This window comes from Notolabrus celidotus, chromosome 7, assembly GCF_009762535.1.
Source record: "Notolabrus celidotus isolate fNotCel1 chromosome 7, fNotCel1.pri, whole genome shotgun sequence".
NCBI classification, from domain to species: Eukaryota; Metazoa; Chordata; class Actinopteri; order Labriformes; family Labridae; genus Notolabrus; species Notolabrus celidotus.
Genome location: NC_048278.1, coordinates 20,193,431 through 20,216,439, shown reverse-complemented (window position 1 = coordinate 20,216,439; position 23,009 = coordinate 20,193,431). Strand labels below are relative to the sequence as shown.

Genomic DNA, 23,009 nt, shown 5'->3' with positions numbered 1-23,009 from the left:
GTAACATAGTTGTCAGCAAATAAAAAAACAGTCAATTGTCTTTAAAATGTACTGTGCACCCTTTCTGTATCATATTTAACAGTGATCGCAGTCACAACACCACATCTTTACCTTTTGTGTCATTATGTTTGGTTTAATATTATAATAAGCTCTTTGTTATGACAATCATTCATCTATAATTGGTATAATCTGAAATCTCCTTTCTGCTGCATGTCTCACCTCATCCATGTTCATTTGGTCAGGATCCTCCCAGGGGTTCAGGAACTTCCCGCCTCTCTGCTTCTTCAGAGGTACAACGACCACATAGTAACCCCTGAAAAACGGAATGCGCTTTCTTTAGGAAAACACAACCTATCATAAACTGTTGTGTCAATATATGAATCCCTGGAGAAACATTTGCAGAAATATGCTGTGACATGTTGGGACATACATTTTTCAAAAAACATTTTCTTGTTTTGTCATTTTTTGCTAAGAAATGAAAAGAATGATAATACTCTGTGGTATGTTAAATAAAAATGAAACAGCAGCCTGAAAACAGCTACTCTAAACACTTAGTTTCACAACTACAAATTATCACTACTGGATGAATTAGTGAAAACTATATGAAACTTGATAGGAAGCTTATATACAACACAAAATAACCCTGGCAACAATGTCATTTGTATGAGAGCCCATTCGTTCATTTGTTTGAGAAAATCCATACCGAGTCCTCTTTAGACTGAAGCCTCTTACAAATCGCAATTCCGCAACAGAACTGTCACAGAGTTGCACTGCCACTACGCCTTTGTCCTCACACAATGAACCCCATAACAGCGTTCTATTGGTGTGTAATATAACATTATATTATGGTGTTGTGGAAGTGCAAGAGGCACCACTTGTAAACACTCAGGCATGCACATATAGACCGCTGTTCCACCGTGCTGGCTCCAATGCCACACATGGCCAGCTTCTTCCCTCCTTTACACTTCTATTACTACTTCCTAGGGAGGATCAGAGGCTGAAGGGCTTTGCCCCGCCATTACGCCTCTGCTCGTTACACATTGCACACAAGGTGTAACAGGGCGTAAATATCCCGCCTTCAGAGAGTTTTCTTTGATGACCCTGTTGTTCTCTGAGGACTTAGCAATGCTGAAACGTTTGCACTACAGGGGTGTCAAGCGTGAAGAGGTTCAGTTGTCAGTTTTGCAAAGTGGTCAGCTTGAAAGAAAGAGGACAGTATTGGACAAAGGGGTTCAAAAATGGTAAAGGGAAAAGATTGAAAGGAAAAAAAAATCAACCGTCCTTTTAAGGTCCAAAACCCTTTTCAGATGCAGTCATAAAAAACACAAAAGTGGTTAAAAAAAGAATCAAACTACTTAAATCACCATCAAATATGAATGTTTGTTGCAAAGGGAAAGGGCTGAAAACACAGTAAAAAGCGAGCATATTTCCCAGGATGAAGGGATCTGCTTACTAATTAATGTGTCATATATTTTTGTTTTTTACTTAAGTTCAGCTGTATACTAATTAAGACTAATTTTAATAATTAAACAAGGTGCTTGTAGTGTTTTTCAGCCAAAAATGTCAAATATGCTTTGAAATATGCAAAACAGCTTCACAGGAAACAACATTTTTCATTTAACATGTGAATCAGTAAAAACGGTATGTGTCCTGTGCACTTAACATTGGTTTTGATCATTACTTCTAACTCTTAATATATAAACATTAAAATACTAAAATCCCTTGTTGTCAAACAACTCCTTTTGGGCTTGATTCACAAAGGATTGTGCAGCTTTTGTGTCCACTAAACCTGTGCAAACGAGCCAAAAAGCATGTGCTACATGCTCCGCAATCTGCACTGCCAAGCAAGTAGTATCTCTGTGGGCCACTGTTGTTTGCATACATTTAAATGGGCCATTATGCATTCATTTGGAGCAAAATATGCCCCTTCTATCCAAATAAACCTCATTACAAAAGTCTGTTAATTCCACTTGGACATCACCGGTATTATAATAGTCTGGGGTTAGCCAGTCTGGGGCTGTCTGTGGCTCAGTTCCTCTATATACAAACTGAGCCATTAAGCACCATGTGGTAGTTTTTTTTTTTTTTGACATCCAGCTACTTTTTGTTAACATGCTTCAGGAAGTAAGCTGCATATAAACTGTGACATTTGTGTCACATCTGTCATGAATGGACTCTCTCTCAGTTCATCATGTCTGTGGTTATACTAAAGTACCATCAGCACGAGAGCACACAGCGCAGCTCTGCACTGCAGAGAGTAGAGATGCCTATGGCTCATCTCAGTCACAATATATTGAAAACTGGAGCAAACTGCACAGAGCTGTAGAACTTTGTATGTGTTTTGAGCTACTGTTAGTGCAATAGGCTTCATGAATTAGACCTTGAAGGCTGTGAAGATAGTGAAGGACAAATGATGCACTATTCTTGGTGCAAATCGCTACCGCAATCCATTCTTTGTATATTCCTCTCTTAGTTTTGTACATTTAAGATCCATGAAACACAGAATGATTTAATACAGTATACTGCTTCAGCACCAGCTTTGACACTGCAATGTAAATCTGTAACAGAGGCTTTGTCTAAAGACTAGTGTGACATAAATACAATAAAATCATGAGATGAGATTAATTTTTCAGAAGGAGAGGGGCCACGATCAATGAGGGCACTCGTACTAAAACCACCCATGTGTCACAAATGGATGACTCATTTCAATACATAAAGCTTGCCCTGCATTACAGCATATGTCACTGTTCCATGATATCAAGTGGGATGTTATTGGTGTCAATTGAAAAAAATGGGAATTTGCTTCAGCTCTAAAGCTGAGCAGGATAAAATGGTATATCTTGTAGTTCTGCATTTAAGAGAGAAGAGGGAGAAGGTATAAGTTGGCCATTGTTATGAATATATCAAACTTCTGAAGATATGCTTGCAGTGTGTTATCACAGACGTCTAAAAATGGGAAAGAATCTTGTGTTTATGTGCACTGTGAGACCTAAATGCTATAAAGCCTCAAATGATTTCGGAAGAGACGGGGACAAGCTGCAGTAAATGGATGTGAGAAAGCAAGAGTCTCAGTGAAGCGATCAGGGTGTACTTTTAACACTGATGCACTACCTCTTCTTAGTATCTGTATTTGTTCTCTGTAACAAAAAAGCTGATGAGATTATCAGCTTTGTGCTCTCATTTAGCCTGTTGTGGGAGTTCTCAGACTTGCTTTGCTGCCAACTCACAGAAATCCCTGCTGATAGACCAATAAATGGAAAGCAGCAGCAGGAGGAAATTGAGAAGCTGAATTATCTCACAGGGTTGTTTAAAAACATCCTTAATTGGAACAAATTCTGCACAGGTGACTACTACAAAAGCTCAAAATCTAGAAAATTACATAAACACAATTCTTGCCCCACATTCTGTTTAACTCATTCATGATCACTACCTGACTTTGGCTGTGGTCTGCACTGTTGGAAGCTGCACTGTCACCATGCCGTCTGCGTTGGTCTTTCCCACCACTATGGGTTTGGTTTTTAAGATGTCGGGGGCAGTGGTGGCGGTGACGCGGTGCTGCAGACCCCCTGCGCTGTTGGCCCGGTTGGTGAGTAGAAAGGAGTACTGGGTGTCCGGCTCCAAACCAGTGATCAGCTTCTGAGTCAGTTTCCCATCCACTTCAACAGACTGGCCTTTTCCATACAGGATCTGGACGCAGGGTTGATCACAGAGTTTTAAAGTCTGAATTGTGTGTAGTATTAAAAATAATTCAACACTTTATATGAGTTCTAAAATATATATTAAAGACTTATTTTCGTCTCCTTTGAATCAACAGTTCAAGTGGCCCAATTTGACTTTATTTCTTTATCAATTATCTAATAGGGAGAGTTGAAATTCGTTAAAATGAGCCAAACACAAGCAAAAACAGCCTGTGAATGTTTTCATATTACTAAATTATGCTGAATTTGCGCTATGAGTCATTGTTGAGTAGGTAATTTAATTTCCCTTCCCTTTCCCCCCAAACCTTTACATGAACCCTGCCTGTATGTCTCCGAGCACCATTGGAGACCCAGCCTATATTATCTGACTGTATTTACATATAAAAAATGTAAATAAACTTACGGTGAACGGCTGGGCAGGGTTTTTGTCTCGGATCTCCCAGGACAGCAGAACAGAGTTCTTCATGGCAGCCTTCACTCTGAAGTTTGTCGCAAAAACTAGGCAAAAAAAAACCAAAAACAGATAAACACAGTTATGTTTCCAGTCTCATCTGACCATGTGTCTGAACCAAAAGCAATAGCCTTACCTTTGTACCATTCTCTAGAACCAGTCTCAAACTAGCTAACTTAACAACACACAGTGAGTGTGACAGGACAGGAATCACACCCAAACCCAAGACTCTTACCTTGTTTTGGGAAAAGGATGTAGGGTCTAAGACTACAGTGACAAGACAACAAAGGACACTTAGGATGATGTCACCAGGTGTTGTGAGTGTGTGTGTGTGCTGTTAGGGAGCATGTGTTGCATCCTGAGCAATGAGGATGGGTTGTTAGACAGTGAGTGAGTCCTACCTTGGTCCAGCCGCTGTGTCCTAAACTGGACACTAGGGCTGTATGGCCCAGGGCCGACAGCTGTGAACGCACACACCCTGACATCATATACAGTATCCGGACTCAGACCCTCCAACATAACACTCGATCCAGGAGCAGGAACAACAACTTCTGAGGCGTTCCCTCGGCTGTTTATATCCTTGAACAGCACTGAGTACTGAGTAATTTTCCCATTTTGCTCAATTAACGGGACTGATTTCCATTCCAGACGCAGAGACGTGGCAGAGGCCTCTTGGGGGATTATATTTTCTGGGTATCCACTTGGGGCGTCTTCTGGAGTAGTCACTTCCTTTACAGCCTCCTCTCCGTAGCCCATTTTGTTCCGGGCGGAGAGTCTGAACACATAGTTAGCTCCCTTGTGAATGTCCTGGGCAGTGTAGCGATTCTCCTTGGTGGGAAACTCAACCACCGTAAAGGGAAGGACGTCGACACGGCCGAAGGTGAGGCGGTACCCCAGGAGAGGGGTGGGTGGGTTTTGTGGTGGATACCACTGAAGCAGAGCCGTGCTTGAATCAGTGGCACTCACCATCAGTTTGGGCTTCTCAGGCACTAAAAAAAGGTGAACAAAACAGGGGGAGCAAAGTGGAGACAGGGTGACGACAAGATAATTAGAGAATCATTGTTCAAAGCCTCAAGAAAAACTGCATAATGTGATGAATATGGCACCAAATGACTAACTTCTTATTACCATAGCAAGTTTTGACAGGCTGAGACATACACAAAAAATTCATGGTTTCATGTTTATTAGTAATCACCTCAGTTAAAAGTGTAAGAGGAGCACAAAACTGCGCCTTTTATAATCAATTTAGGTAATTCAATTAAATTCACATAATGCTCAAATAACCAAAACTGAGTTTGTAGTTTTGAGTGATTCTGTCGCAAGGACTTCCCTCAAACAAGTCTAAAATCCATCATATCATATTATTTGTTAAGTTTACACACAGAATTTGGGCGAACAAGGATAAAGATTTTGGTGCGGCATAAAGCTTGGTAATTATAAAAAAAGATGTGACTTATTACAACAAGTCAAAATTTCAAGACATCTAACATTTCAAACTTTGAAATGCAACAAATGCATTGCCAGTTTTGTGACACATGTTTCTGAAATAGTCAGTTCAAAACTCTCACATTTTTTTCAATGGTATAAAATTGAAATGTCTTTAGTTATTTGATATCAGGTCTCTTTCTCTGCTTACAGTGTTTTTGAAGGTGTAACAGTATGACCTCAGATGACCAAAATTATTCCAGATTTTAGAGGAAATCAATTTCTTTTTAATACAAAAAACAATAAAACCCATCTTAATGGCTGGGAAGGTAAGGGTCTGTATAGATTCACTTACGTGGCATGGCGGTGCAGGCAGTAACAGGTTTGCTGCGAGCCCCATCACCCTTAGCGGTGTAAGCCCCCACTGATACAGAGTAGGAAGTGTCTGCCTTCAGATCTCCAAGAACCACCTCCTGCAGAAAAACAGAGGAGCCCTGTCAGCTGCAAAAGGCAACTACTTCTGTGTGCCCTCAGGACAATGAGCAGCGCTTTAATTTAATAAAAAACTGTCTGGGTCAGACTGGTCAAAACCAGTCAAAAAGGTACAGCCTCAGGGATCAAAGGTAATTCTGTGCTTCTTGTCTGATAAAGTAGAGAAAATTACTCAGCCTGTCTCCACAACAACAGTGCTACTGCAGGCCAGGAATGCTATTCTGAGGCTACTTTACAAAATGAAGACATGAGATGTAATTTGTAATCATCTCAAATCTAAGAACTCATCAATTTATTGAATTATTCCAACAGAGCTTGTGTGTCACACAAAATGTCATTCAACCATGAGACACACAAAACTCATTATGCGCTCTCTCTTAAAACTTAACGCATTATTTTTCTTACTTTTTAGCCCACAGGCGTCATTAACAACTGTGATACTTTGTCAATACCTAGATCTGACTCATATCCCCAGTTATCTGTGTTGCTCTAAGAGCCTGTATTAAAAACCCCAGAGAACACAGAAAGCAGAAATGAAAAAGAGACAACTTAGGTTTAAAACCATCAGTCTGGTTATAGAAGATTTTAAGGCTATGATCTCATAAAAGTGACTCATCTACTCTCTGTGTTCTGTTCTTATTAGTGCTAAATAATAGACTTAGAGGAGGGTGTACTCACATATTCAGTGGAGTCATCGTTTTCCCACTAAACCACGGAGCAGCATGGAGGAAAGAGAAAAAAGAGAGAAAAATACAATTCATAGTTATACAGTTATAAAAGTCAAGACATTTAACTATACCATCATATACTCCAAAATGGCATATCAGCACAAAAATATTTGTAGGTAGTCTAATTCTGATTTCGATGGAAACGTTCAGGTCCTCAAATTTCCAAAATAACAAGCATTATCAACTTAACCAGGTCATTGGTTAGTACAGGTCTGAGTCAAGATGTTTTTGTGGGAACATTTTTTACCTTTCTAATGTTAAGATTAGGTTAAGAAGATATGCGCCTCTCATGTGTTCAGACTTGAGGTAAAGCCATTTTGGAACAAAGTCAACAAAATTACACAAACAGACTGACTTTGTGTCAGTCTTGTCATGTATTAAGCAAAAGTGTATAGTTGTTAAGATTCCTCTGAAATCACAGAGAATCAAAAATTCCTTATTGCTGCTGGTTTCACTGTTCCATTAATGTTGTTAAAAAAAAAAAAAGATTTTTACCCTCTGTATGCAAAGTTACCCCTATGCTATTCAACTAATGAACACAGGCTGAATATTTCTTTCAAGCTTCTCACATTGAGAAATACACGTCTGTACCCCAGCTGATAAAGATTTTGAGTAAACACATTCAGTACCTTTGATTTGGACACAATATGTCTATTCATCAAACACACTGCCATTTTGTTAATTTGTACTTTGTTGACAGAACCAGACTAACTGTATGCTCCTTTTTTTAATCTTTATGCCTCATTAATCTACCTTAAGGATGGTTTTGGCAACTTAGTTTCATTTTTCAGTTTTTTTTGGTAGATTAAAGTGTCAATAGAAAGCCTGACAAAACCTGAGACATTTTATTTTTCTTGGGTGTTGTAAAGTTGTATAAGAATGAATAAGAAAATGAATCAGACTACATGTTTGCCTTATTGACATCAACAGATGTCCACATGACAGTTCACTCATCTAAAAAGAGATAAACCCTTGCTTTGGGGGATACCTAGAATTTATTTTATGACTCAAATAAAGATATAATCTCAATATGATATTCAACTTTTATATGATTTAATGATAGAACTGGCACTCCTAAAGAGATCATGAGTTCCATTAGACATTCATTAAGCCTTTCCTGGCTGAATTGAACAAGATACAAGTTCACAAAGTGAAGATCTGTTGTTGTTACCTGAGTGTCTTCAATGAGGATGTCCTTGATGAAGGGCTGCCCCTGAGGTTCTCCGTAGTTCATCCTCACAAAGTGGACTTGGTATCCTCGAATCTGACCATGTTGCTTTTCAGGGGCCGGTGCTCGCCATTTCACCCTAATGGCCGAGGCGTTCACAGTCTCTGCCTCCACTCCTCGAGGAGGACCACTTGGAACTAAAAATGCATTTTGGGATAGAGGTCAAGGGTCACAGATGAGGCTGGCTCAAACCTCTCAAGTAAAGGCCCTCACTTAAGTGAAATAAATATTCTTCCTAATCAAAAATATAAATGGTTTCAAGGGCGCATAAAAAATACCCAAGGCTGAAAAAGGTAAAAATACAACCCTCCAAAAAGACTAAAACAGCTCTGATGTCTGGGAAAAAGTCAAAATAGTAAAAAAAAAATGAGGGTGCTTGAGGAAAAACATGGAGGAAAAACGCAGTGGAGGATAAGAAGCAAATGTAGAAAAAGATAAGAATGGCAGATAGAAAAGGATTTGTTGCCATGGGCAGATAAACAGTGGCAGGCAGGCAGTCAAAGAGAAAATACTGTTATCAGGAAAAACCTCTATCATCCTGCCAAAAACTACACTTCTCCCAAAATTAAAAAAGAATATATGAAAAATTGAGAGGAAAAACTTCAGCCACCTCCTGCTATCTCAGTATCTCATGTGTGAGCTCTTTAAGAGCAGCTCAAGTCAGATAAATATCTTAGTTGAGATAACGGGAGTATGATATATAGAGCTTGACTGTCAAAAATTGTATTATTGATATTACAAATGACTCATCTAACAATAAAAAAACATTGAACTAAGATTAAAGAGTTTCAAATAATTGCCCAGGACCTGAAGAAGAGTTGGGAGGGCGGATGGTCAAGCCAAGGTGTGGTGAAGCCAAGGCACAGCTACAGCCAGAGGGTTTGTTTTGGTGTTGTTAGTAGGAAAACGATGGTGGAACAACAATCCCTTTGCCCAAAAAAGGTAGGGGGGATTTGGAAGCAAGGGGAATGTGGAAAAAGATTCTGGTAAAAAGGGGGACAAAAAGCTGTTCGGAGAAAAAAGGGTGCTGTTGATCAGAGAAAGCGGTGGTGAGGGAGCAACAGGATTTCCGGACGTTGAAGGTTTCTGGAGGTTATGGAGGAGTAAATGAGAGGTTTTCAAAAGTGAAGGGGCTGACAGAGGTTCTTAAGGGTTTTATCCGTTAAGACTGAAGTTCAAGGATAGACAAAATGCCTTTACTGGCCAGTGGAAGAAACTCGTTGTTAGTTTAGTATGCTTTGAGCTCAAAACTGCTATGTTAGTAAGGTTGCCATTGTTAGTGAGGCGGACCATCCTAAGACAGGCAGGGGAAGGGGTTGTTTTGGAACATACCATCTTCCTCTGTGCGGGTAAGCAGCTGTAAACTTTCTGGTCCATCCCCAGCTTCCGTCTGCGCCCGAACTGTTATGCCATACTCAGTCCATTTCTCAAGGTTTTCCAGGAGATACGGGGTACTTTCCGGAGAAATTCCATCAATTCTTTTAGACACTTTGTTTCCCTCGGTGGTGGAGTACTGGATGGAGTATCCCGTAATGACGCCGTTCTGAAACTCCAGTGGAGGTGGAGCCCAACTTACCAGGATGCTGGTAGAACTGGGGCTGGTGCATGTGATGTCCTGGGGAGGTGCTGAAGGAACTGATTTTTGGCCAGTTTTGAGGAGGGGGTTGTTTGGGTAAAATGTTATTTTGTCATGTGTGCATTATGGTGTTGGTGGATGGAGGGGTGAGAGGGTGAGGTTTGCCGTGAAGGAATGGGGCATGAAATTGAGTAGACGAGAGACAGGGAACAAAAGACAAAGAAACATAAAATGAAAACAAAACACTGGAGAACAGAAGCTCTTAAGAAAAAAATGAACCTTGTGACTAGAAAGCAAGATGGCTGAACAAAGATACTGAATGATGGGTGTCAACTTCTGTTTGGTAGAAATGTTTGATCAATGAAAACGGGTGAATGGCTTAAAGAGATGCAACACAAATACACTGACTACAGAATTAGCACACAGACATACCTGCCCATAACTTACTTGTCCTTACAGCCTACCAAAGCCTCTGTGATCCATGATGGAGCTCTCATCTCTATCTACAAACCTCACACTTCTTACCTTACAGGCCTCAGATTTGCATCCAGCATATCAATATCAATTTGCCATTTAAATATGATTTATGGAGTTAACTTAAACGACTCATAAATAATTTACATAATCATATATTTATTAAAATATCAAATCTGAGGTCAGTTAGGGTCAGGGTTCAAATGGCCTCTTTATGACATTGCAAAAAGAACTGGATGCCCAATTAGTTATCAGAAAATAAACAAGATTTATAAAGATGAGATCTGGACTTTTATCTTTCAGTGGTTCGTTGTCATTTTCTGCATTGTCAAAAGAGAAACATTTCTCCCTCTGTAAAACACACACACACACACACACACACACACACACACACACACACACACACACACACACACACACACACACACACACACACACACACACAAACACAAACACACAGCACTGTTTGTGGTTGGACCTACGCGTCTGTGGTGTATCGATGGACACTTCATTGGTATATGCCCCAATCCCATGCTTGCTCTTTGCAGCCAGCTGGAAAGTGTAGGTGGAGAAAGGCTTCAGGTTCTTCAACAAGTAGGAGGTAGTAGGCTCAAAGCTCACTTTCTTCTGCAAGGACACAAAACAATGAAACGTCAGCGTGTGAGGAGGCACAAACAAAAAAAGTGTCTTAACTGTTCAAAAAGAGCAGCCTAAACAGATTTATACAGAGTAAATGCTGAAGATAAGGATCGGTAAATGTAAGTTTAGTTGGGTTACTATACCAACAGTAACAAACAAGGTGATCAAAACATGATAGAAACAAACTAAAAGTCTAAAACAGGTAAATAAAGACCAGATAAAAACAAACATCACCTGTGCCATGTACAAATAAATAAAAGAAAAACAAGATAAAATGTGAAGATATCATCTTCCTAATTCTTACTACGCCGGTTTTATCATTCTCATGTCTCGCCCCTCTGTCTTACCTCCTCTGTGTCATCAGTTCGTCTGTAGACCAGCTCATATCCTGTGATCTGGTTATCAGGACCGCCCTGAGGTGGGGCCACCCAAGACAACAGGATGCTGGTCTCAGATTTGGCCTCACCCTTAAAATCTGAAGGTTGGGATGGAACTGCAGATATAAGGAAAATGATTATAAAAATCAAGTTCAAACATTGTCCTGTTTGTATTCCCACAAATAACATGTGCACACATTTTAGTATCCCTCTCTCACCTCCAGTCTTGGCTATGATCTGCAGGTCCTGGGAAAGGGGGCCGTCTCCCACTGAGGTAAAGGCCAGCACTCGGATGTAATAAGTCTTGTTTGGAGTCAAACTCTGGATGGTGATGAAGTTGGCACTGCGCACCATCTGCTTCTCCCACTGCACAGCACAAACAACCAACACGATGCATGAATTAAAGCAGACAACACACTTGTGTATCTGACACATGCAGACGACACAAGTCATCAGTCATCGCTGATTAGAGAAACTAACAACTACATTAAAGCAAACAGAGCACAAGCAAACACACACCTGGTTGACTGGCAGCGTATTGTCTGAGGTGTAGTAGACTCTGTAGCCCACCACCTGTCCGTTTGGCTCCTCTGGCTCGTCCCAGTGGATGATGGCTGTTGTAGTGCTCAGCATACGACCTCTAACCTGCAAGTCAAACCAACAGTTGATCAGCAACACTAAGGCAAACACTCATCTTGTTGTCCAACAAGTTTTGTTGGAGAAAGTTGAGCTGTTAGTTAAGAATTAAAGACAACTTGAGAATTTAAATATTGCACACTGACACATGATTTACGTAACACTCTGAGTAACAGCTGTGTTATAAGTAAGCTTGAGAAAGACTTATTCCCAGAGACGCTTTAATAATAGATTCAAGTGACAGTGTATGATCTAAGTCTCCTTGTGTCACATGTTGATTTAAAATTAAGAAAGCAAAGTGTACGTGAAAAACCTCATGACACTGCTTCATGTTATCAGACTCTAACCTGTCGAGGAGGCGAAGAGGGGGCCTGTTCAGCTGTGCGAGCCTCCACCACGTCACTAGAGGGGCCCTGGCCGATGGTGTTTACAGCCGCCACCCGAAAGTCATAGTGGGAGTATGGGCTGAGGCCTCCCACGCTGTAGCGCGTTGTGGCGATGCCGTCAATCTCTTTGTAGGGATCCTCAGACCCTTTGGCGCGATGCTAGAGGAACAAAAGAAGAAGAATTTACATCAGTCAACTTTGTCTTCATAATTAAATACACAGAGGTTGTATGACACCAAAAAACAGCACACCTAATTCTCCTGATGAACAAAATAAAAAAATCATGCCATGTCTGTGCTAGTCCTGATTTTTGTTGTTCTCATAATCCCTGAGTGCTTCAGTGTGGCTGTTTGTGTTTCATGTTTAACATTTTCCTTCATTATCACTTGTGGACATAAACGGCGACAACACATTTCACTTAAGCATCTAGGCATTGCTTTTAAAATGGAACTATTTCATTTTGCAGCCCTATTTTAGATCTTAAGCTGCTAAATACTGTTTACTGTATGTCCATATGAAAATTTATGGCGGCTTTATCCATCACAAGCCCACTAAAATGAATAAAGAAAAAACCCTCTGTGATCAGTGCAGTGGAGATTCTGTGTCAGTTTCACACCTGTATGATGTAGTAGGAGACAGGCTCAGGGTTGCCAGAATCCCAGGTGAGTGTAATACTTGTTGCTGTTCTCTCCGTCACCACAGGGATACCAGGAGGTTTTGGCAGAGCTGAGAGAAAAGACAGAAAGAGAGAGAGAGAGAGAGAGAGAGAGAGAGAGAGAGAGAGAGAGAGAGAGAGAGAGAGAGAGAGAGAGAGAGAGAGAGAGAGAGAGAGTGAGAGAGAGAGGTATTAAATATCCCTGTAGCTTTATAGTAATGAATGAGCTGGAAGACTCAGATGCAAACCACCTTTGAGACCAGCAAAGGGAGCAGCTCAGTAACTCAGAATAATACAATGAACATTATCTCTCCACATTCAAAACAGGAGGTGGAGAAAATCACATGAAGAAATATGATTGAACAATTCTAACTCAGTAAATATGAATCCAGTTAATTTGTTTCACAAACAACTGTTAAAATGGTTTGAACTTTGTTTTCATGTTTTCTTTTTATCTCTTAATTTTGCCTGTGCTGAAGCAGAAATATTTTAACGTTGTTGATTCGGACACCAAAGGAGTTATTTACAATCCAAATAGTTGCAGAACAATCAACTAATTAAAACATCAATTTATTTCCACAGTGCTTCATGACAAGATGGGAGAACATCGATTCAACAATTTTCCTCATAAATTTCCTTAGATTTTCAGTCTAAAAAAAACCAAAAAATCGCGAAATATTTTGGGAATCAGCTTTCCTTTGGACGCCCTGCAGTATGACTACTGGATTGATTGAATGCATTCACAGGCAACAGTATGTTCAGCTAGTATTCCAGGAGCCTATTCCAATACATGCCAAATAACAACAGTTTGTCACAGGCTGTGCTCTCCTAACACTGACAGAAACCTGTGTCTATTTAAATCTGCACTAGGGATATTCCAAAGCGTTTCATGGCCAAGTCAAGTACAAAAAGAACTGGTAAACTAGTTTGAAGGTAAGAAAACACTCAGATAACAAAGCTCAGCACTGTCTATTTAGTCTGGCTAAACACAGTCTGAAACCTCTTTGCTAAGTAATTTATAATGGACATAGCTGATGAGTAAATTTAATATTGTAATAAAAGGGGGCTATTTTCTCATTTCAACAGCTGTTGTAACTTCGACAACCACAGACCCATTTGGCTGAAAGTCACCAGTTAACAAGGTCGCTCATTACACTAAAACACCAGCATGGTTGTGGTAAACGCTGATTCTTCCCACTCTAGCTTCCCAGCTGTTGGCATTGTGGTCCTACATTAATAACATTATTCATAATTTGGTAAACTGACTTGTAATCCTGGAGTTGATGAGCCAGGGTAACAACGCTTCAGTTTCAACTTATTTTACCATTGACTGGTAGATTCTTATTCTTGTTTTTTCTCAAAGCTGCAAAAATATGACTTTTTTATGCACATTTTTCATTTCAGAGAGGAAAGTTTTTGCAATTTAAAACACATGAAAGACCCTCCATTAATAGAATGTAGTCCTCAGCCTTTCGACTGTACTGAGTTAAGCTTTTGTGGTAGGCAATTCCAAACTTTTAAGCATGGGCATTCTCAAAATGAATATACTGTTAAAGTTAAGACTGCAAAGGGGGTTACTTAATAGGAAACTTTCAATTTCTTTTGTGATGTAAATTTTTGTTTTAGTTTACACATCAAATGTTCATTTAGAGAGGGAAGAAGGCTATGCTGAGGTTTTAGCCTCTTTAAAATATTCCTTTGAATAAAGTGAAAATCAAGGTCTCACTGGAGGCAAGGTTAAAACATCACTTCCTCTCTTGATCACATGCTCTCCACTCTTTATATACATGCTGACACACCAACCTTTCACAATTATCTGTGCCACAGCCTCAATCACGCCCAGTGTTGACATGGCGACACATGTATAATTGTTGGACTGGCGCACATCAGTCAGTTCCAGGACGTTTCGGCCGATGGGCATGTCGTCCTCCGGCGTAAGGTCCTCTGCTCCCAGCATCCACTTCACATATGGCATAGGGGAGCCCACTGCCACACAGGTGATGTTGACGTTGCCCCCTGGCATGATCTCGCTGTCTGCAGGGGGGATGGAGAAACGAGGGGGTACACGACGCACTGGACCAGGCAGCAGTAAAAGCAAAGAGGCAGGGAAAGAGAGGGGATAAGAATTCATGACTCTGTTTGCTCAGTAAAGTTCAGAACAGTGGAAAACAATCAGGGTCTGTGTACACTAAAATGACTTTTTTTTTAATTTGTGTTAGTTCTTTGTGCCTTGAGAGGAAGTTTTAAGGCATTCAAAAGGGACTGCAAACATTCAAACAGTCTTCTACATCACCACCAGGGCGTATGTGATATCAACATGTTTTATTCATGATCTTTTTAGGTGTGCTCCATTAAATATTTCATGAACTGAAACACAAATGCTCACATTAAAAAAATAAAACTCACAGCAAACACACTCATGCACTCGCAGGGAAAAAGGAAAAAAATAAGAAGAATGCAGTGTACAGGATATCTCAAAGGAGTAAACTGTAAAGGCAGGTTTAAACCGTCAGTACGGCACATAAAAAAGCCCAGACACACAAACACAAATGGCAGTTTAATGGAAGAAAAGAAAATGCTCCGGAGAGACTCAAAAAGAGCCACACAGTTGTAACTGTACCAACCTTCTCGCAGCTCTGCAGAGGGAGGGAGGACAGAGCACGGCGGGGAGGAGAAAGAGGAGGAGGAGGAGAAGAAAAAAGAGAGGAAAATACCAGAGAAGAGACAGGAGACACAGAGAGAAAACAAGTTAGACAAAAGAGCATGGCAAAGTGGCAACAGAGTGAGGGGAGAATCCAAAGAGAGAAAGAAGGAAAACGAGAGAAATGAGAGGAGAAGAGAGAGAAAAAACAGAGGCAGTAGATGGGCAGTGTGATGCTGAAAGCCTTCCTGTTTTTAGGCAGCCTTCTCTGACGGCTGTCTCCACAGACCTCCCGTCAAACAGTCACTGAGCAGCACTGCAATATTTTACTGGCCCTGCAAGCACTGTTAGACGCACTTCACTGACTCGCCGCTGTTTGTGTGTCTACGTTGGAATATGTGTGTGCGTGTGTGTGTGTGTGTGTGTGTGTGTGTGTGTGTGTGTGTGTGTGTGTGTGTGTGTGTGTGCGTGTGTGTGTGTGTGTGTGTGTTTGAGAGTGTGCTCGTTCACATGAGTTTATTCATATAAATATATATTTAGTGTTGGACGTGGATGTGAGTTTCAGTGTGTTTATTTTTTTCGAAATCCCTCTGAGCGATGTTGAAAAAGCATGCTTCATTGTTTAAAGCCCTTATTTATTTATCTATTTGTTTTATTTATTTATCTTTCGCCCGGGCAGACAACGGAGCAAAAGGCCATGGGAATAAAAACGTCTCGGAGATTCAAACATTTTTTGGGTTGAATGTGTTGGTATGTGTGTTGAAGGAGACGCAGCCTGAGGAAAGGAGATGCCTGTCAGATTTTGTGGAGAAAACACAAGACTTAACCAGACAATGATTTGCTTTTCCTCTGAGGTCATAAGGCTAAGAGAGGAGGGCAGAGAGATTAACAGCCTGAGTGAAACATTCGGCCCAGCCTCTTCTGATGCTCTCATTTTAAAAACCTTCCCTGTTTTATAGCTCTACAGCACAGACATATAAAAAGCGGCATTTTAAAAGCGTTATAATACATTAATAGGATAAATACACATTACTAGCAGAATATGCCTGCATAAAAAAATATATAAAGATCTTCTAGGAATAGATTTTCCCTATCTGCAAATCCATTTCCATTGTGATCCTTTAATCTAGGGACTCTAATTGGACTTGGATAAAACAGCCTGTTGTTTTCATCCCCCTCTTACCTCGGACGTAAAGGTTTGCTGGGGTGGAATAGCGTGTCCCATCACTGTTGGTGGCAACACACTCATACTTCCCCTGGTCTGACTCCTCACTCATCTCTATCTGGAGGGCACCTGGGAGGATAGAGAGATGGAGAGGAAGAGTAGAAGATAGACAGAGGAAGAAAGTCACAGAGGAAGATAGTGAGGAAGAAAGAGCAATTACATCAAAGTGGAAGACATTGAATAATTAGGTATAATCCATAAATGCATAGAAGTAAACACAACATAGAAAATGGGAAGAGCTGCATAAAGGGTAAATGAACCTGAGGGACTTTTCAACAAAACAAACTGAAGTCTATATGTTGAACACAGGGCTAAAAAGGGCACCAAATCTATCGGGACATGAACAAGTTTCTACAATTGTCGGCAAGAATCTGCCCAAAACAAGGGTCAGCTTCCTGATTTAGAAATGAGAGGAAAACAAAAACAAAAAGCACTCATACAAAGCCTTCAAAAAGGGGAGAATGTAGTCGTCATGCAAGGCAGAGACAAAGAAACCAAGCAGCTAAAAGTGTTGAGAAATCCAGTCACAAATACAGTATTTTGTAAACTCTTTGCTGAAAGTTAAGATGCTGTTATATCAGGTAGCAAATCATGTTTTAGTGTTCAAGGATAAAAGGTCCATGGCAATAAAACATCCCCAGCCCTTACAGATCCACCAATGGGATCAGGAGTGTGATGTCATTTTTAAAAACACACCCAGTAAGGAGGTACAGACATCAACCGACCTCCATCAGGGTCAACAGATTTAAAAAAACAAAAAAGCAACGACATACGCAAAGCCTCGGGAAGGGAACCGGCGCTTTCTCGCTCCCTGAAAACAGAAAAACGGTCAAAAAAGTGAACCAGAGGTTTTGAGCTTTAAAGATGGGGTGGTAAGGCAAAAAAGCGCCCATAAAAACTTTATCAAAAAAGTGGTTGTTTGGGGCTTTTTATCGGTAATGACAGAGAAAAGAGAGAGTAATGGTTAAAAAATCCATGAGGACATGTCTGTGTGTGTGTGTGTGTGTGTGTGTGTGTGTGTGTGTGTGTGTGTGTGTGTGTGTGTGTGTGTGTGTGTGTGTGTGTGTGTGTGTGTGTGTACATTTGTGTGTTTATGTGTGTTTGAGCACGCTAATGTCTGCAAGTGTGTCTGAGTTTATGCCATCTGGACTTTTCGGGCTGAGCGAATAACAGCTGGGAGGGAAAGCAAACTGGAACGTTTGATTGGACAAATATAGACAAGATAGAGGGAGAGGCCGGGTCAACTTTGGGTCAAGACCCCTTGATAAAAAAATAATAATTTTAAGATATAAAGAGAAAAAAATCCAGTTGGAATTTAAAAAATAAATAAATAAAAAGAAACTAAAAGAAACCCAAAACTAAGCAAGGTTTAAATAAATACAGGTCGTAAACACATCATGCTTTAGATATAAATAAAATTGGATGTTAAAAGCTAAATGAAGTTAAACTGATGGACACAAAAAAAGAGATCACAAAATGGTAAAGGGAAGAAGCGATGGATTTCTGTGCTATCGAGTGGACGTAGAGGCTGAGATGGACAAATGAAAGGATGACAAGAAGATGAAAGACGAGGAGAGGGGAGGTGATTAAAAGTAATTGTATAATGAATTTGCTCAATTCCAATTCCCTCCTCTTGCACCTACTGCAGATCTGAAACAGCTGGATGAGTAAAACCAATATGGCAGAGTCCTGAGTCTTTTGGACTAAACCAACATTGATTAATCCACCCAGAGCCTCGTTTTTCCTTTTTTTTTCAGATCTGTCAGACAAGTAGGAACCAGGGGTTGAAACGGAATCAGGCCACTGTGTCATGTTGGTCCTCCCAGCAGTCTTACCTCGTATGGGCGTGCCACCTGAGTGGGCAATGAATGCACGAGATTAGAGAAGGAGAAGAAGAAGAAAATGTTAGTACCACGGGAGGAGAAGGGGATCGGGGAGGGAGGTTGGGGGAGAGGGGGGAGGGGTTTGGGGGATAACTTGAAGGAGGAGAAGAATCAAATTAGAGAGAAAAAAAGACTCAAATATAGATCCTTAGAGAGTGAGAGGGAGAAAGAGAGGCATATAAGAAGAGGACAGAATAAATAAAGACAGAATAAGCCTGAGAAGAGAAAGGCAGAGAGACAGACAGTGACAGAGCTTTAAGGAGAGGGGTTATTGATTTGACTTCATTGACTTGCGGCAGGGGCAGATGTGGCTGTAGGAGTAGGATAGTGTCTGCACTCCACTCATCTGGCTCTCTAAGTGCTGGACTGGGACTCTAAGCACATTAAACCGCCCTGAGTCTTAACACACTCTCAAACCAGGTGTAATCCTGCAAGTAATCTGGCGTGTAACTATATTTCCAGCTCTTAAAAGAAAAGTCCACCCTTCAGCACTTAAACCCTGTCAAACAAATTGCATTGTGTTGAAATACTACATTTATTGATTTTTACTGTTTGCGGTTGTATTTTCTTTTTTATAAATCTCCGAGATAAGTGGAAAAATGGACATCAAGTTGAAATACTACAAGTGTGGCTACAACCAAGTCTGACAGCAGGTATATTTTGGGCTATCGGAAACATTAACAGTAGATGTCAAGTTCCTGTTTCAGCCCCTTAGACTAAACATCTTCAACTGACCATTAGTCAATGAAAAGTCTGGAGTAGAAGAGGCAGAAGAAGTCTCAACAGAGCAGGACTAAAGATGCCACAAGAAATGTTGTGATTACTGTAATAAGGTGAGATAACTTACAGTTGTTTTTAATACTGGCTTATCTGCCTTTTTTTATTAATACATTCATCATTTGTCTCATTAAATGCTAGAAAAATATCTGAGGGTGACAACTTAATCTTTTCCCCCAACAAACTCACAGTTCCTAAAGCCTCAGAGATCCAGTCCAGCCCACAATAATTGTAAGAATAATACTTTATTTCCCCCTTCAAAAGTTAAGCTGTTAAAAGGTCAGCGTCTTTACTTTCCTTTTTACTTCACTCTATTATCTGGAGCTATTACTGTTGGTCTCTGTCTGTCTCTACTTGTATCCCAGGCAGATGGCTGTCCACCGATGCGTCTGGGGGCCTTTCCAAAACTGTCCCCTACACCCTCTTCCCACACACTTCCCCTACTTTTCCACACTTGCATGAAGGGTCCACAACATCAAGTGCTGTAGATAAGCGCTGTTAATTGCTTCATGGTAGATGCTCCCCTATATCAACCATCCATGTTGTAACTCGCACAGACTGCTCTCATCAAGATAAAAACAATACCACAATACAGACGTTAAAATCTATTTGTCTGACTCTGCCTATTGAAAGGACACTTGTCCTTGTCACCTTCACAAGCTTGCACATGGTAGATGAATGTTGGCTCTCTCTATGTACTGTAATACAAAGACTTTATTCAAACATGACAAAGTAACAAAAGGGAAAGTATTGATGGGTAGATTTTTCTTGAGCTATATAACTTGCCTGACTCTGCTATGTCAGAGTTTAAAACAGCTGTGATGGGGCACCGTTGGCCTAGTGGTTAAAGCACACGCCCCATATACAGAGGCTGTAGACCTCATTGCAGAGGTCGCTGGTTTGACTCCAAAATTTGCTGCATGTCTTCCCCGACTGACTTTCCTGTCTCTTTTCAGCTGTCCTATCAATACAGGCAAAAATGCCCCAACAAATAGCTTTACAACAGCTGTGATCATGATCAATGTACTGTTTCTATGCAGCAGTACCCAGTTAGGCATGTACATGCTATAAAGTACAGTCATTTTCTATACGTCTGAAACCTTGTCAACATTGATTTCCTCCCAGTGTCTCCACCAGAAGCATACCTAAAAGTCATCTAAAGTTGATGGCTCATTGACTGGTAACTGTATACAGCAGAGTGTAGAGAGTAAGTGGGTGGGTGAATGACAGATTGGGTGAGTGAGTAAGTGAGTAAGTGAGTGAGTGAGGGAGAGAGTAAGTGAAGGAGTGGAGCAGTAAAGAGGCGAGTGTGAGGACAGAGTTATTGTAGTTGTTTGGGTGTGGAAAGGCTGCAGGTGCACAGGTGAGGGTGAGGCTAGTTACCTCTAGGGTGACAGATCTGTGTGTGAGTATTTGTACATGCCTGTGCACGTCTATTTGTTTGTTTGTGTGTGTGTGTGTGTGTGTGTGTGTGTGTGTGTGTGTGTGTGTGTGTGTGTGTGTGTGTTCCATAGTATGCTTCTAATGTATAGGTGCCTGTCTTTTGCATGTGTGTCTGCATCAAATTGTCTTTATGTGTGTCTATAAGTTAGTAAAATGCATGCCATGCATTTTAATAACACCTCAACATTGTAAAGGTGAGCGGCAGCAGCAGCAGCAACAATAGCAACATTAGTGAACAGTATGTAGAGAAGTGGACAGTGAGGGTGTGGGCCTGGGAACAGAAGCACTTACCAAAGGACTCTGTGGTTAAAAAGATACAAAGAGAAAGAAACAGCATAGACATGGCATTACAATCAGACCACTGGTTACACACAGGAGTTGACTTAGTAGAAACACCTTGAAAAAGCACTTGAGCACCAAAAGAAGTCATGGATACTGATTACCTACACAGAGTATTGTGCTTGAAAAAACTATTTTGTAGTTATGATATAAAAGAAACAGATTTAACACAGCAAATGTGACATTTTCTAGTGATAACAATTTTGTTAAATCTATTTTTTTTTTTATAAATTACAGATCAACATGGGGAATCTAAGCAGGGTTTTAAGGGTGAAGCCAAAGAATTAAAAAAGGGACGATGCAAAGAGGTTGACATTAATAGAGAGACAAAAAAGTTTGGCGTCAATCACAAGAAAGAGGTTTTGGGTCCAAAGTTGGTCCCAGGAAGCAGGAAAAGGACTGAGGACACTACTGTGGCTATTTTAGAGCTGATTGAGATGAATTAGGGGCTACATGGGAAAATAATATGAGTGCATATTTCTTTCGGTTTTACAAGTTTCAGGAGTCTTTTTCCATAAAACAAAATGGATGCACTGTCTGTGAGTCTGTGAGAAACTATTTTTATGACAAAAGAAATAAAAATGGGTTATTTGGTTGTTCAGTCACAGCAGTGAGCCGTCTTGAAGAGGCCATTCCCTCACAGTGCATGCCACCATCACCTCGGTTTACCTTGAAATTTTGCCAGTGGAGAATATGAGCAGAGACATGTTGCGCATTGATGCGTGTAGTTACAAATATTTAATAGAATCTTTACTTAGTAAAATCCTAAACCTTTCGGGATGGTGATTTGCACGGTAAGACCTCAGAGAGTTTGAAGGAAAAGAGCAGAGAAAAAGTTGGGAGTTCACTGATTAAGGCCTTGAAAAGTTTGGAAAAGTTGGCAACCACACAGTTAACTTATACCACAGCAGCAGCAGCAGCAGCAGAGAGAGGGGGGCAGCTGAGAAACACAGCCAGAAACCACAGCAGGAGGAGCGCAGGATAGCAATAAGAAAAGGGGTGAACGAGGGCAAGAATAACTGAAGCTCTCTAGAAACAGAAAATAATAATGGTTTAGGGGAGAGAAAGCAAAATGAGGGATAAAAGGGAGTGGATATCGAAAGGAGGATAAAAGCAAAGAGGGAGGGAGGAAAACCTTAAAGCGAAAATAAAAGCCGGGATTGAGCGGAGGGGAAAAAATGGAGGGATAAAAGCAACGTTTACCTGAGCGGAGCTGCTTGATCCGTCCGTTGTTATTGGATGTGTTGACTGGCAGGAAATCCTTGAACCAAGTGATTTCTGGGTCAGGGTTACCGCTAGCAGCACAAAGCATGGTGGCAGTCCGAGAACGCTCCACCACCTTCAGCTGGGGACCCATGTCTATGGTGGGGAACCCCGAGGGCAGCTGGTCCTCTGGAAAAATCAAATACAGGAGTCATTGAGGGCCGGATCTGACACACATCTTTAGCTTCGTAGTTCCCAATGCTAAATGTCTGATGTACTCCCCTTCTGTCACACTTTCATCTACACCCCCTCTCATGTTTCAAAGGCTTTAACATGAAGATATTTTCTAAATACATCCTTTCATGAACAAATTGAATAACACATTTATTTTTCATTGGGTTTGGTCAAGCTTGCCATTGAACAGCTACTACTACTTGCAAATGTAAGGTATTTTAAAAATATTGGTCTTTATCGTGACTTGATTGTGACAGCATTTGATTTAAGCCTCACAGCTGACAAAGTCAGGTGGGATGTGTGCAGGATTTAAAAATACCCAAAGCATGGTTATTCTTAGTAATATAAATCCTAAGGAAAAATCCTAAACCAGTGTTAAATTCTATTCCTGTTTGTATTTTCCTTGTAAAACAACATCAATTCAGTCAACAGTTTTCTAGGAAGCCCCAGGATAAAACTAATGTAGCCTAATACTATCATCACTAGCTGACATAATTTT

At 40.6% G+C, this 23,009-nt stretch overlaps 1 protein-coding gene across 1 annotated transcript in view; it reads right to left on the bottom strand.

The window, feature by feature from the left end:
- ptprdb (protein tyrosine phosphatase receptor type Db) overlaps positions 1-23,009 on the bottom strand; it is a 168,152-nt gene that overhangs the window by 27,958 nt on the left and 117,185 nt on the right. Inside the window, exons 9-27 of the mRNA XM_034688756.1 lie at positions 22,277-22,465; positions 21,026-21,034; positions 16,590-16,700; positions 15,390-15,401; positions 14,569-14,838; positions 12,727-12,836; positions 12,072-12,269; positions 11,608-11,733; positions 11,307-11,454; positions 11,059-11,204; positions 10,555-10,699; positions 9,355-9,657; positions 7,966-8,159; positions 6,745-6,771; positions 5,930-6,047; positions 4,551-5,138; positions 4,102-4,196; positions 3,431-3,687; positions 220-313 (exon numbers count right to left, since the gene is read on the bottom strand). Coding sequence (XP_034544647.1) covers positions 220-313; positions 3,431-3,687; positions 4,102-4,196; positions 4,551-5,138; positions 5,930-6,047; positions 6,745-6,771; positions 7,966-8,159; positions 9,355-9,657; positions 10,555-10,699; positions 11,059-11,204; positions 11,307-11,454; positions 11,608-11,733; positions 12,072-12,269; positions 12,727-12,836; positions 14,569-14,838; positions 15,390-15,401; positions 16,590-16,700; positions 21,026-21,034; positions 22,277-22,465 — 3,140 coding nt within the window. The remainder of the gene's footprint in view (positions 1-219; positions 314-3,430; positions 3,688-4,101; positions 4,197-4,550; positions 5,139-5,929; positions 6,048-6,744; positions 6,772-7,965; positions 8,160-9,354; positions 9,658-10,554; positions 10,700-11,058; positions 11,205-11,306; positions 11,455-11,607; positions 11,734-12,071; positions 12,270-12,726; positions 12,837-14,568; positions 14,839-15,389; positions 15,402-16,589; positions 16,701-21,025; positions 21,035-22,276; positions 22,466-23,009) is intronic.